The sequence below is a fragment of the Lampetra planeri genome, chromosome 21, assembly GCF_965212315.1.
Source record: "Lampetra planeri chromosome 21, kcLamPlan1.2.h2, whole genome shotgun sequence".
Lineage (NCBI taxonomy): Eukaryota > Metazoa > Chordata > Hyperoartia > Petromyzontiformes > Petromyzontidae > Lampetra > Lampetra planeri.
Genome location: NC_136127.1, coordinates 1494218 through 1507205, shown reverse-complemented (window position 1 = coordinate 1507205; position 12988 = coordinate 1494218). Strand labels below are relative to the sequence as shown.

Here is a 12988-nt window from a genome sequence, read left to right as displayed (position 1 = left end):
CGGACAGAGCTCAATGAGAGAAGGGCACGATGGCCACTGCCATTGAGAAAGGACACGTGGCTCATAGACAGATTCTCTTGGAACTTGTAATCTCCACAGCGGCGCTTACGTCACAATGCTAGAATGCAAATAAAGTAAAATATTAAAGTAATGTTTGACCACTTTAAATCTTCAGATTTACCTTGAACAGGAGATACTAGAACACACACATCAGATCTAGATTTGAAGTTTTCTTGACTGCAGGGATCCATACTCTTTGGTTCTTTCGGTAAAGTCACGTAAGTGTACAATACAATAAATAAAATCACGACGTTTCGGGCGCAACACAAGCGTCCGTCATCAGGTGCTGTGGTTGTCCCACCCGATGACGGACGATTGTGTTGCGCCCGAAGCGTCGTGATTTAATTGATTGTATTGTACACCTACGTGACATTACCGAAAGAACCAAAGGGTACACACATCATAGTCAACGTTTCTCTAGTGTTTTTTTGTGTGTTCAGTTTGCCGTCCTTCTCCCGCACATCCGATGAGCTCGGTGCGAAGTAAGTCCAACACACAGAGCGCGCACAAACAAGTGGCCTTCACTCATTTTCAGAGGGGGGGGGCACGTTCGCCGATAAGACATCATCAGTGTGAGGGCCGCCACACATTTAAAACCCGGGGGGGGAGGGGGTGTCACGTGTTGTGTATTTTTTTGGGGGGGGCGGTGCCCCCCGTGGTTGGCCTTACAATGAAGGACACTGAGCCAGGGTGGTGATGGTGTCAACCACGGGGGGATTGACACTCACCCCCCTTCGCTCACTGCGCCGGTGTCGTAATAAAACAATGAACACGCGCAGCGGGTTCACGGCCTCGCTCCGCCCAGCACCCCCCCCCCGCCCGCAGAGGACCCCTATAAGACTCCGGGACTTTTCGCTCGCTCCGCCACCTTCTTGCCGCGGCACCAAAGGAGGGCCCCAGGACATCGAGAAGACAGACAGAGAGAGATGGCACCGAAGCCTCCGGCTAAGAAAGCGGCCGAGCCCGCCGCCGCCGCTCCCAAGCCTCCTCCCCCCGAGCCGCCCAAGGAGCCCGGCTTCGACCCCACCACGGTCAAGGTAGCCAGCAGCACACACACACAGCAGCACACACACACACACACAGCGCACACACACACAGCACACACACACAGCACACACACAGCAGCACACACACACAGAAGCAGCAGCACACACAGAAGCAGCAGCAGCACACAGCAGCACACACAGCACACACAGAAGCAGCAGCAGCGCACACACAGCACACACACACAGCACACACACAGCAACACACAGCACACACACAAAAACAGCAGCAGCACATACACAGCACACACACACACAGCAGCACACATCACACACACACAGAAGCAGCAGCAGCACACACACACACAGCAGCACACAGCAGCACACACACAGCACACATACACAGCACACACACACAGCAGCACACACACAGAAGCAGCAGCAGCACACACAAAGCAACACACAGCAACACACACATAGCAGCACACACACACAGCAACATACACACAGCAACACACACACAGCACACACACACACAGCACACACACACACAGCACACACACAGAAGCAGCAGCACCGCACACAAGCAGCGGCAGCACACACAGAGAAGCAGCACACACACAGTAGCAGAAGCACACACACACAAACACGTTCCACACGGGTTATCATCACCCAGCACCTCCTCCTGTGCCACGGCACTTGGCCAGGAGTCGCGCAGCTCCAAAACAATAACAAGAGGAGACATTTGTTTTTATTATCTCGAATTCCGTTCAATGAAAACCACCTAAATATTTCAAGAGCGGCAACACGTGTGACCCCGTCACCAGGCCAATGAAGACTCGGCGCGATCTGTTGACCCCGATGTCATCGTCTTGTACAGCAATTATCATATTTTAGTCTGTGACGGAGTGTAGAAATGTTCGAATGAAGGACGCTTCTGTGATCTCTCCATGGAAGGTTCCGCGTAAACATTAATACATAAACGCGTTGCTTTAGTGAGATGTCAGTAATCGATCAACCACGTGAGCTACTCAGGTGAACGTCACGTGATGGTCACAGGTGAATGTCACGTGAGCGACTCAGGTGAATGTCACGTGACAGTCACAGGTGAACGTCACGTGATGGTGTCAGGTGAATGTCACGTGACGGTCTCAGGTGAATGTCACGTGACGGTCTCAGGTGAACGTCACGTGATGGTCTCAGGTGAACGTCACGTGATGGTCTCAGGTGAACGTCACGTGACGGTCTCAGGTGAACGTCACGTGATGGTCTCAGGTGAACGTCACGTGATGGTGTCAGGTGAACGTCACGTGATGGTCTCAGGTGAACGTCACGTGATGGTCTCAGGTGAACGTCACGTGATGGTCTCAGGTGAACGTCACGTGATGGTCTCAGGTGAATGTCACGTGATGGTGTCAGGTGAACGTCACGTGATGGTCTCAGGTGAACGTCACGTGATGGTCTCAGGTGAATGTCACGTGATGGTCTCAGGTGAACGTCACGTGATGGTCTCAGGTGAACGTCACGTGATGGTCTCAGGTGAACGTCACGTGATGGTCTCAGGTGAACGTCACGTGATGGTCTCAGGTGAATGTCACGTGATGGTCTCAGGTGAACGTCACGTGATGGTCTCAAGTGAATGTCACGTGATGGTCTCAGGTGAACGTCACGTGATGGTCTCCGCAGCTTCTTGTCGTCCAGGTGCTGCTGCTGACATTAACGTCACGCGTGATGATCACCGCACTGGGGTCATTTAAAGCGGTTGAAATTCAATGAGTACGGGAATACATTGTCCATGGATTTAGGTCACGGATATTTCACCAGTTCCGTGAAATGGATAATGATGTTGACATGGTTTATATTACTTAAATGTGTGTTTTATAATAACCGTATATTTATACTATATTACAATATTAAAGATGTGATTTAGAAACTCAAGAGTTGACGGAAGCAACGTTTTAAATGTTCACACTGACTGTATTGTAAAGCGATGTAAAGTGCCTATTTAACAATGAATTCTTTTCATTAACATTTCCAGGTCGAGTTTTCACCAGACCAGATCGAGGGTGAGTGTAAACAAATAATCCGGTGGTTCTTGGGTGGATTTCTAACATCCCGTGTCAACCATCACTTTGAATAACGCATTCACATTGACCCCGCTGTGTTAGCAGTCAGCGGCTCTGTAAGCGTCCCCCTGCTGCAACCAGGCCTACCCCAACCCCTATCACTACCTCCACCACTACCACTACCCTAACTACTATCACTACCCCAAACCTCTATCACTACCCCAACCTCTATCAATACCTCAACCTCTATCACTACCCCTATCACTACCCCAACCTCTGTCACTACCCCAACCCCTATCACTACCTCAACCCCTATCACTACCCCAACGCCTATCACTACCCCTAATACCCCAACCTCTCCTTAACCTCTCCCACCTGTTCTCTTGTTATCTTGAACTACACCACCACTATTAATAAGCCCACTCTTTATCTCAGCTGCAATCATCTTATTTACAATTTTATCTTTGTTAATCTATAAAAGAGTAGGGCACACTGTCACAATATTGCCAACATTTTGAGATGTTTAATGTAATTAATATCGCTTATTTAACTCAAGCACAGACAAGAGATGAGTAACATAAATGTGTCACGGATAGCAGCAGGGTACAAAGAGGCAACTGGTAATAATAATTAGAGAAGTGTCAAGTTATATGTCTCGGACATGGAATGAGAAAACAAGAGACTGAAAACACAATTATGGTTTTGATTGGGAAATTATCGGTACCACAAGAAGTTGAAAAAGACAGCTCATTAAGTTACAAAAGCAATTTTAACAACTGGATGCAACTGGTATGAGGATCTATGGGATAGTTGTTCAGTAAATATCATGGACAGAGTTAAATGGAAGCAAGGCAATGCATGCTGACGTCTTGAAGAAAGGGCAATACTCGCATAGAGAGAGAGGTTGAACTCAGGCAATTGAGACCGGGTAGCTTTTGTAACAAATGCTGAAGAAAACATGCAAAGAGAGTTTACTGAGAATACCAACACGGGGTGGAAATCAGTACAAGAACAAAACATATAGCGCACATAAAAGGTGAAATTAAAGAAAGTCCCTTAAACATTACACAACGTGAAAATGTCAAGTGTTTACTGCAATATCAAGAACATGACATCACAGCAGCATTGGCTCTCGATGTTGTATATGTCTCAAATAAAACGGAGGTACGTTGGTGAGACACCGTTGAGGCATGCGGTAAAGCTGCAGCCCTGCAATTGCGCGCCCTGCGTCACCGCTGGCGGAAAGGGCCCCGCTGCAGGGAGGCCTCTGGAGAGAGAGCGAGAGCCTCTCCAGAGGAGGGGGCATGTTTTTGGCGGGTCAGACAGACGTCTTGGAAAGAAGAAGTTGGAGTTAGTGTGGCCCGCACTTTCACCCCACCGCAACGGACGCGCCAGTTGAGCGCGGGGCGCACCGATTGTGTCAGCGGCCGGGCGGGCGGATTAAAATTAAATTCTAAACCGCTGTGGGCAACTGCCGCGTCTTGGGATCGAATGGAGCCGGCAAACCCACTTGGATTGTGTGTCTCTGCAGCTGTCCGCCGCCAACTTAGGCCACTGACGCGACACCGGCATGTCCGTGTGTAACACTGTGTAACAACAAATATGTTTTTGTTCCTGGGTAGTAAGTGTTATTTTCTAATTGCTTAAGCCTCAAAAGTATTTAAAAAATGGCTATTATTCCACACAAACTTTGCTTTTGTGACCAGGACAGAGATATTTTAAATGTACCTATTTTCAATGAGAAAGCGTGTGCATTTGTGTCAATTATGGACTCAGACTATTGTCCTATCTTCTCATAGAGTCCCTGGCACGTAATAATATGCTACACAGTGGCAGTGGGGGTCGCAAAATGCCGATTTATTCCTAATAAACCCCAATGATCCGATCGAAATTAGGGATTTCGATCGGATCATTGGGGGGGCACGTGCCACCCCCACCCCACTGGCTCCGCCAGTACCTATTTTCAATGAGAAAGCGTGTGCATTTGTGTCAATTATGGACTCAGACTATTGTCCTATCTTCTCATAGAGTCCCTGGCACGTAATAATATGCTACACAGTGGCAGTGGGGGTCGCAAAATGCCGATTTATTCCTAATAAACCCCAATGATCCGATCGAAATTAGGGATTTCGATCGGATCCACCCCACTGGCTCCGCCAGTACCTATTTTCAATGAGAAAACGGGCGAATTTGTGTCATTCCTTCACATAAAGTCCTGGTCACAAAAGCAAAGTTTGTGGGGAATAATAGCCATTTTCTATACTTTTGAGGCATTAGCAATAACAAAATAACACTACCCAGGAACAAAAATCATGTTACATAGTGTAATTTAGCACGTCGATAATGCTGCAGCTCAATCAAACCAAAATCATTGGCAGCGCTCGCTGTTTTGCCCGTCTCGCTCCCACACACGACACTCACTCAACGTTCACCCCCGCTCGAGCGATTCAATTAGCGGATAATAAAATTGTCGACGGTTGGACGGGCAGATTGTGGCGAAAACAAGCAAACAATAGAAATAACATCCGGCAGCCGCAGTCGCGGTGTGTCGCTTACACGCGCGACGGAGCCGCAGCCAATCGCAACCGTCAGAGTTAAAGATCGAGGGGCATCATAGACAACTCCCACAATCACAGGGAGAAACTTCGCAACAGCCGCCGCCAGCCAGCCAGACAACTGCTTAATCTAATTTTAAGGGTGAGTGTCAGGGCCCCGCTGAATGTATCCGTGATTAAGTCGCCAGCAGGCGCACCGAGGGACCGCAAATGTGCCAACACCGGACCCACTCCCCCATCACCTGCTCCCTCCTCCCTCTCGCTTCGTTGGACTGCCCCACCACCACCACCGTCGCCTGCTCAGTGCCCCACGTGGTGGTGGTAGTGGCTCTTGTAACGTTCCAGTCGTGAGTTGTCTGCACGGGTTCCTCCTCAATATCTCGCTCTCTCCACGAGCGAAAGACGTCGCGAAAGAATACAAACTCGATGCAATCGTCAATAAACACTGTCTGTGCCCTTAAATAATAATGATAATAATGTAATAGGCGACGTTTCGGGTGATGGCCCTTCTCTGGTAGCACGTAGCACCGTTTTATGGAGCAGATTAAGAATTTGTATCTAAGAGTTGTGCTGCTCTTCATGCAGCCACGTGAGAAGGGTGCACGCAACATGAAACATTCGCGGACACAGGCAGTGACAGACGAGTTTCCAAAGAAGGATCAAACTAAACTTCACTCTTTTTTTTCTTTATCCGGTAAGGCCCCACCGAGCTATGTATCTGTTTTTCAGAAGTGACCACTGGCCATCACGAATGATAGCTCAACGAAGCGACTTCTTATCGTGTGGAAATGTATAGCAGCCAAATACTCTTGATTTGAAGCTTTCGTGACTGCAGGAATCCATACTCTTTTGTTCAATCGATAAAGTCACGTAGGTAGAAAATAAAATAATTTCCACCTACGTGACTTTACCGAATGAACCAAAGAGTACAGCCAAATACTCTGAAAGCATATTTTCTAAATTTGGAGGGAAACCCCGCAGGACCCGGAGGAAAATGCACTCGACCACAGGGAGAAAGAGACATGCAAACAGCAAATATACAGGGTCGGGAAGCCACAACCTCCTGTACACCAGGCGAGGTAGTTAACATCTAGTCACCGTGACACCCTGTGTGGCGCCGCCCTCTGGAGCTATCCCCCGCAGCCCCTCCCCTCGGTTCCCATATATTCTTTCACATTTTTACGGTGGAACAGATATCGAACAAAAATCTATCGTTTTATTTTGTACTGTATGCAGTGTTCACTGCGGATATATTTACTGTCCTTGCGATTGCACATCCAGCAGTGGAGTGAGCTTAAATGGACATGTAGAGAGCAGTGCACTATTATTAGTGTAAGGACATTCATGGACAAAGAGATCAACTTAAGTTAAAAGAGGTTTCATTACTCTCAGAGGGCATGGGCAAATATAACTGCTCAACGTCACTTCCATTGATAGATCACGGGCCGTTACACAACATTCAGACTGTGCATGCCGTAAAATTTCAAGTTTAACGTCACCAAAATTGTTTGCACATCACGCGAACACATAATTGCACATTGTGTTACATTATTAATGTAAAAAAATAACGTGTTTAGAAGGAATACCTTCAGCGGAGGTAAAAAAAATACATCACTTCTTCCAAAATACAATGCGAAAGTCTTTATGCATTTCAAATCAATGTAGATCTGGTTCCCGTAAATCACGTAACCTTTGTGTGAACAACCCCACTCTGAATCCCTCCTCTCTCATCTGTCTTTGCTATCTAAATCTGCTCAAGCCTCCCGTGAATCACGTGACTTGTGTGTGGCCACTCCCACCCTGAATCCCTTCCCTCTCCCCGCCCCCTTTGAAAACACACGCTGCTGCTCTGTGAAGCTCACTTCTGCACACTCCTTCCTCTCTCCCTCTCTTACCCCCCCGCTCATCATCATCACCCTCTCATCCCCGACATCTTGGCCCGTTCATTCCTTCTCACGCTCCTTCCCTTCCTGCCCGCTGCTCTTTCTGTCTTCCTGCTGCTCATCTTGAGCCGTGCCCTCTTTGCCCGTCTTGGGGACTTCCATCCCGCTATCCCTTCCCTTTCCCGGTCACCTCGCCCGCCTAACTGCTCCCCTTTTACGCAGCTGGCTCAACTCCTCTTGCCGTGGTGTGCCACGGGTAAAAAATTCGTGTACGCTTTACATATATACCGTAGTACAGTAGTTACATTGTTTCTGTGTAAACAGATGGACTACTTCAGCTTTAACAACGACGCAATTCGGAATACACGTTGTGATTCTAATCTCTTTCCCACATGCAGAGTTTAAGGAAGCCTTCGCCCTGTTTGACCGCACGGGCGACGTCAAGATCACGTACTCCCAGTGTGGCGATGTCATGCGAGCCCTCGGCCAGAACCCGACCAACGCAGAGGTCCTGAAAGTGCTCAACAAGCCCAAGCCAGATGGTGAGGGGACCACAGCACCTCCATCGCCGCCACCACCACCGATGGTTGGCTTTGCTCTAAAACGCGGTGGCACCTGTTTGTTTATGCCACGTGTCGTCCGTTTCCTTATTCGGCACCTCACTCACTTGCGTCGTCGAAGATGATTGCACTCAGGACGGTCTGATGGCAATACAACTCTTTAATAATCACGAAAAAAACCTGGGAACAACCAAAACAACACAGCTCACACCATAGCTCCACCCTCACTGTTCAAAACGGCAGGAAGAAAATGGCTCCCATCTCTTTTACCATGACGCTCAAATGTAAGTTGTCTACACGTGTTTGAAATATAGAACTCCTCTTATCCTTGACCCGATTACCCGCTACTTCTATTAACAGCGCATATTGTAGGGTCCACGGCCCTATACATTCCTATGCTTTGCTATCGGCAATGTGAGGGTTGCTCTTTTCTATTAACACTGGGGAAAGAGGAGTTTGCCTTCATTGACTCACCCATGCAATTCCCTCAATAGTATCGGGCACCAATGCGGACTTTGAGACGTGCTTCATCGGCAATAGAAAGATGGACAAATAACTCGATCCGGATATACAGCGAGTCTTAACGAGATTTCGAATGTATTAACTATGCCTTGAGACACTTTGTCCAAGGACACGAATCAAACAGTGGCGGATAATAACTTCTCACATCTACGCAGCGCCATCGCGCGCTAACAACTTCAAAACACCGCGTACCACACCATAGCGCCCCCCACACGTCGGCAAATCACAGAACATCAAGCCCTGCCGACTCCGGTCAAAGCCAGACTTTGTGGCGCCTCTGCTTCCGGAGATGGGGGCTTTGGAGGAATTTTCCCCCCATAACCACTCACGCCCTTTTATCTCATGTAACACAGACCACCTCGGCTCACCCCGGTGCGACAGCGCTCGTCCACACCGTTACATGCTACTTTTCCCATCAGTCCATGCGAAACGGCGTCCGATTAACCCACAATTTGTTTGAGCGCGAGTTGAGCCACTTGGCAAATTCATGCAGTTGCTCGCGGATTATCAGCAGATATTACCTCACGTCACAACTCCCATTGTCAACAGGTGTTTTTTGCGGATATTCGGAGTTCAGAAACGGAAATATTCATATTATCGGCAATCATCCACAGAATGTTTTCCCACGGATAAATGGACAAAATTCTCGGATAACCCCGTGGATAAGAGGGTCTGCGATATTGGCCCCCACATCACAACGGATCAGAGTTCTCACGCATAGCTCTCGAAAGAATCCCAAAATAATTCGCAATACAATCTCTGTGTGGTATTAGTGCATTACCTCAAATTGCAATAGCTCAGCCATGTTGTACGAATATAACAATTCTAAGACAAGACGGAGTAAGTGGATTGTACATTTGAATAAAGGGCAGGAGGAGCTCGCACCGTTACCATTGTGACGTTAATTCGTCATGTAACGAGAGACTTCTAAACGTTCAACGGTGGCATGCGTCAATTTCCAGTCAGTTTTTCCAGCGCATGAAAAGTACCGACCCCCACTGTCCGCCCCCGCCCCCCACCGATGCTGCGTTGCAGAGATGCTGATTAAGGACATGGACTTTGAGACCTTCTTGCCCACGCTGCAACACGTCGCCAACTCCAAGGACCGCGGCACTCTGGAAGACTTTGTGGAGGGCCTGCGCGTGTTCGACAAGGAGGGCAACGGCACCGTGATGGGTGCTGAGCTTCGTCACGTCCTTGCGACGCTCGGTGAGAGGAGCGAGTAGCCACCATCGCCGTCGGCAATAGACGTGGCGAGATGTTAACTTCCTTCGCTTGGTATGCTGGAGGTCGTGAGTTCGACCCTGGCGACTATATATTTGGAGTTTGCGTGTTCTCTCCGTGGTCGCGTGGATTTTTATTCGGGTCCTCCGGTTTTTCCTTTTCATTTAGAATCAACATCACGCATTTAAATTATTTGGCTGCGATACATTTCCACATGATAAGCCACTTTGTTGAGCTTTCATGTGTGGCCAGGTCGCTGCTGAAAAATAGCTATATAGCTCAGTGGGCTTTACCTGGTCAAATAAAAATAGTACAGTCGTAGGTTTTTTGGGTTAGATCGCGTAAGTATAAATGTGTCGTTAAACCCGGCACCGACCGACGCAGCCAATTCGTAAGGTTTGTCACGTAAACAAAAAGGTAACAATTAGTCACTACTTCAGTTCACAATGGTGTGTTGGAGAGTAAACACACAACATTTACAATTCGAGTACTGTGATGTTTCGCCGATGATTGCAACCAGCTTCATCAGGCGATTAGCCAGAAATGTGAAAAAGTTCCCCTGTTTCGGTCTTAAATAGAGCAAAGGTGATGTCATCGCTGTGAGCCGATCCGGTGCGAAGACCAAGCGGGGTTAATGTTATCATATAAATTACAATGGATCATGTTAATCTGAAAATATGCAGTACCTGTTATGAGTTTGGTTATGCACATTTAAGTAACATACAGTGGAATGCTTTTATGTTCAGTTTGTTGTACAAACATTATGTTAACCTGAGAATATACAGAGAATATGCAGTAGCTACTATTGGTTTCTCACAGTTAATCAACATAGAGTGGAATACTTTTACGTTTATCTGAGAATATAGTGCACTGCACCATGAATCCAGTGACTCGGGTTTAGTTCCCACTCACGGTCGACACCAGTGGCAATTACCTGAACCGGTCCTGGGCTTCCCCTAGGTCGACTCAGCCTCAAATGAGTACCTGGTGCGGTGTGTAAATATCACCACTAGGGAGGCAAAGGCAGCCAGGCGTGGTGTTGGCCACCCACCCTCTTCGTGTGCTGTGCTGGCCTTAATCGTAATTTAAAAGTATAAAGCTCCCTTTAACAATCATTCTCAGGGCGCTTCATAGGTGCTCGCTAACAGCACGTGCTCTAACAGTATGATAAAGTGTATACGGGGATCTTTGTTTACCCGTGCACAGGATGTGCATGTTTGTGTCATTAGTATTACAAATTGGGGGGTCTCGTGTAATTACGTTTTCAATGAGAGGTCTAAATCTGCAGTGGAATCCAATGAGTGAGCAATGCAGAATCTGAGAAAGTGGTGAGCCATTGACTGTACATTTAAAAGACTGAAATGTCGCAGTCAGGCGGGAAGACGAGTTGCAAGTTTATTTTGTTTTAAGCATCTGATAAATCTAGAGTCCATGATGAGTCTCATTTGCAATAGTGACCTGGATCCCCAACATGACAAAGACAAAATAAAATTCGGCAATGAAGCAAATCAATCAGAACAAAAGCAAATACTGTACAACAAACCCACCGCATCACATGAGTAATCAAAGTTATTGCACAAACATTAATTAAGCTAAATAAAAGCTGAAAACAAATTTCCCTGCAGCAAAAATAGGCTCTAAGCAGATCACCTGCAGATTGATAACAATTTTTTTTCAAAAACTCAGCTACCGTAGCGCTAAATATTAAACAGATACAGACTATCGGTTTAACTATAGTCCCTGATATGTAAACAAATACCGCACGGATATTTGTCAAACACAATTGCAGGGTGAAGTTCTAAAGAATGGACGGTGTCACGTCAAATTGTGATTTCTATGGGAAGACATCGGGACGATGAGTTCCAACGTCCCGTGGTATGGGGCATGAAGGATATTTGAGTGACACGTGCGGATTGGGTGTGCAGGGGAGAAGATGACTGAGGATGAAGTGGAACAGCTGATGTCTGGACAGGAGGACAGCAATGGAGACATCAACTATGAAGGTAAGCCTACTTCCCTTCCCATCGCCAACCAATTGCCCTTTACTTGTCAAACGCTGCCGATCGGAACACGACACTTGTAATCGACAAAGTCTACTTTAGCAGAAGTGCGCATCGATGAACTCGCACGGATAAAGTATGCGTTGCTGTTGCCTGTGAAGGCACGGTAGCTTTGTTGTCGTGGACACGGCGGACCAGATGTCTTGTGACCTAGATTTAATTTTCTAAAACGTAATATATATTTTTAAGAAAGGGTTATTTCAAACATAAATGATCGTGCAAATGGGAAAAAATGCTCGGGATCAATTAATTGAGTGACAACAAGACATCTGGACCACCACCCATATCGTCACATTTATATTTACGTGATCTAACCCCAAAAGAAACTCTGTTATGGAAAGTATTTCACGATTACATTTGTATTCATTGATACATTTATACGGTAAGTTGTTAGTTATTATGCCGACGCCTTGATTTTTCTTCCGTGTATCTGCGATTGCAGCGTTCATCAAGCATATCATGGCGGGCTGAGGGCTGCCTCAGGTGAGCGAATGTCTCCTCTGTCAGCTGGGCCAAAGAACACCGCACTCTACCGTACTGTGCATGAAACAATACAAAATGATACAAAAAAATGTACGCTTCGTGGGCGGACAGTTTCCTCTCGTGAATTACGTATTTTGTTTTTCTCTTCCAGAAACCATTCACCTTGACTGACAGACACCCCCCACCAATTTTGAAACGGCAAATGAGCAAAGAAACAACCTCCACCAAATGTCAAAATTTGTGTCGTTTATGTGACGATAAAATGTTCTTCCATTGTAATAAATTATCTTTAAAAGAACGTTCAAAATCCTCATTTATAAAGTACTAATGTCATGTCTGAGCAAATTACGTTAAAGACAATGTGCACCAGCAGAGTACGACGCTATAGAAGTTGACACGAAGGGAGAAACTTACATCCTGGGTGGCCGACCCTGGTTAGCACTGTGGGTGTGTTAATCGACAAAAAAAATACTGTACATGCCGTTTGCCTCACAGTGGCTGTTCAATAACCAATGATGTCATTTGCAAGAGCAGACCATCGTGCGCCGGTGTCAGGGTCCAAATATGGCAAATTCGAAAAATAATATGCGAA

The 12988-nt window shown here is 47.0% G+C and overlaps 1 protein-coding gene across 1 annotated transcript; it reads left to right on the top strand.

Moving 5' to 3' along the window:
• The first annotated feature begins 739 nt into the window (after positions 1-739).
• LOC144724506 (myosin light chain 3, skeletal muscle isoform-like) lies at positions 740-12694 on the top strand. The gene is made up of 7 exons (XM_078603710.1): positions 740-1097; positions 3082-3109; positions 7946-8089; positions 9665-9838; positions 11779-11856; positions 12356-12396; positions 12548-12694. Exons 1-6 carry the CDS (start codon positions 987-989, stop codon positions 12382-12384), a joined length of 564 nt encoding a protein of 187 aa, XP_078459836.1. The 5' UTR covers positions 740-986; the 3' UTR covers positions 12385-12396; positions 12548-12694.
• The last annotated feature ends 294 nt before the right edge of the window (positions 12695-12988 follow it).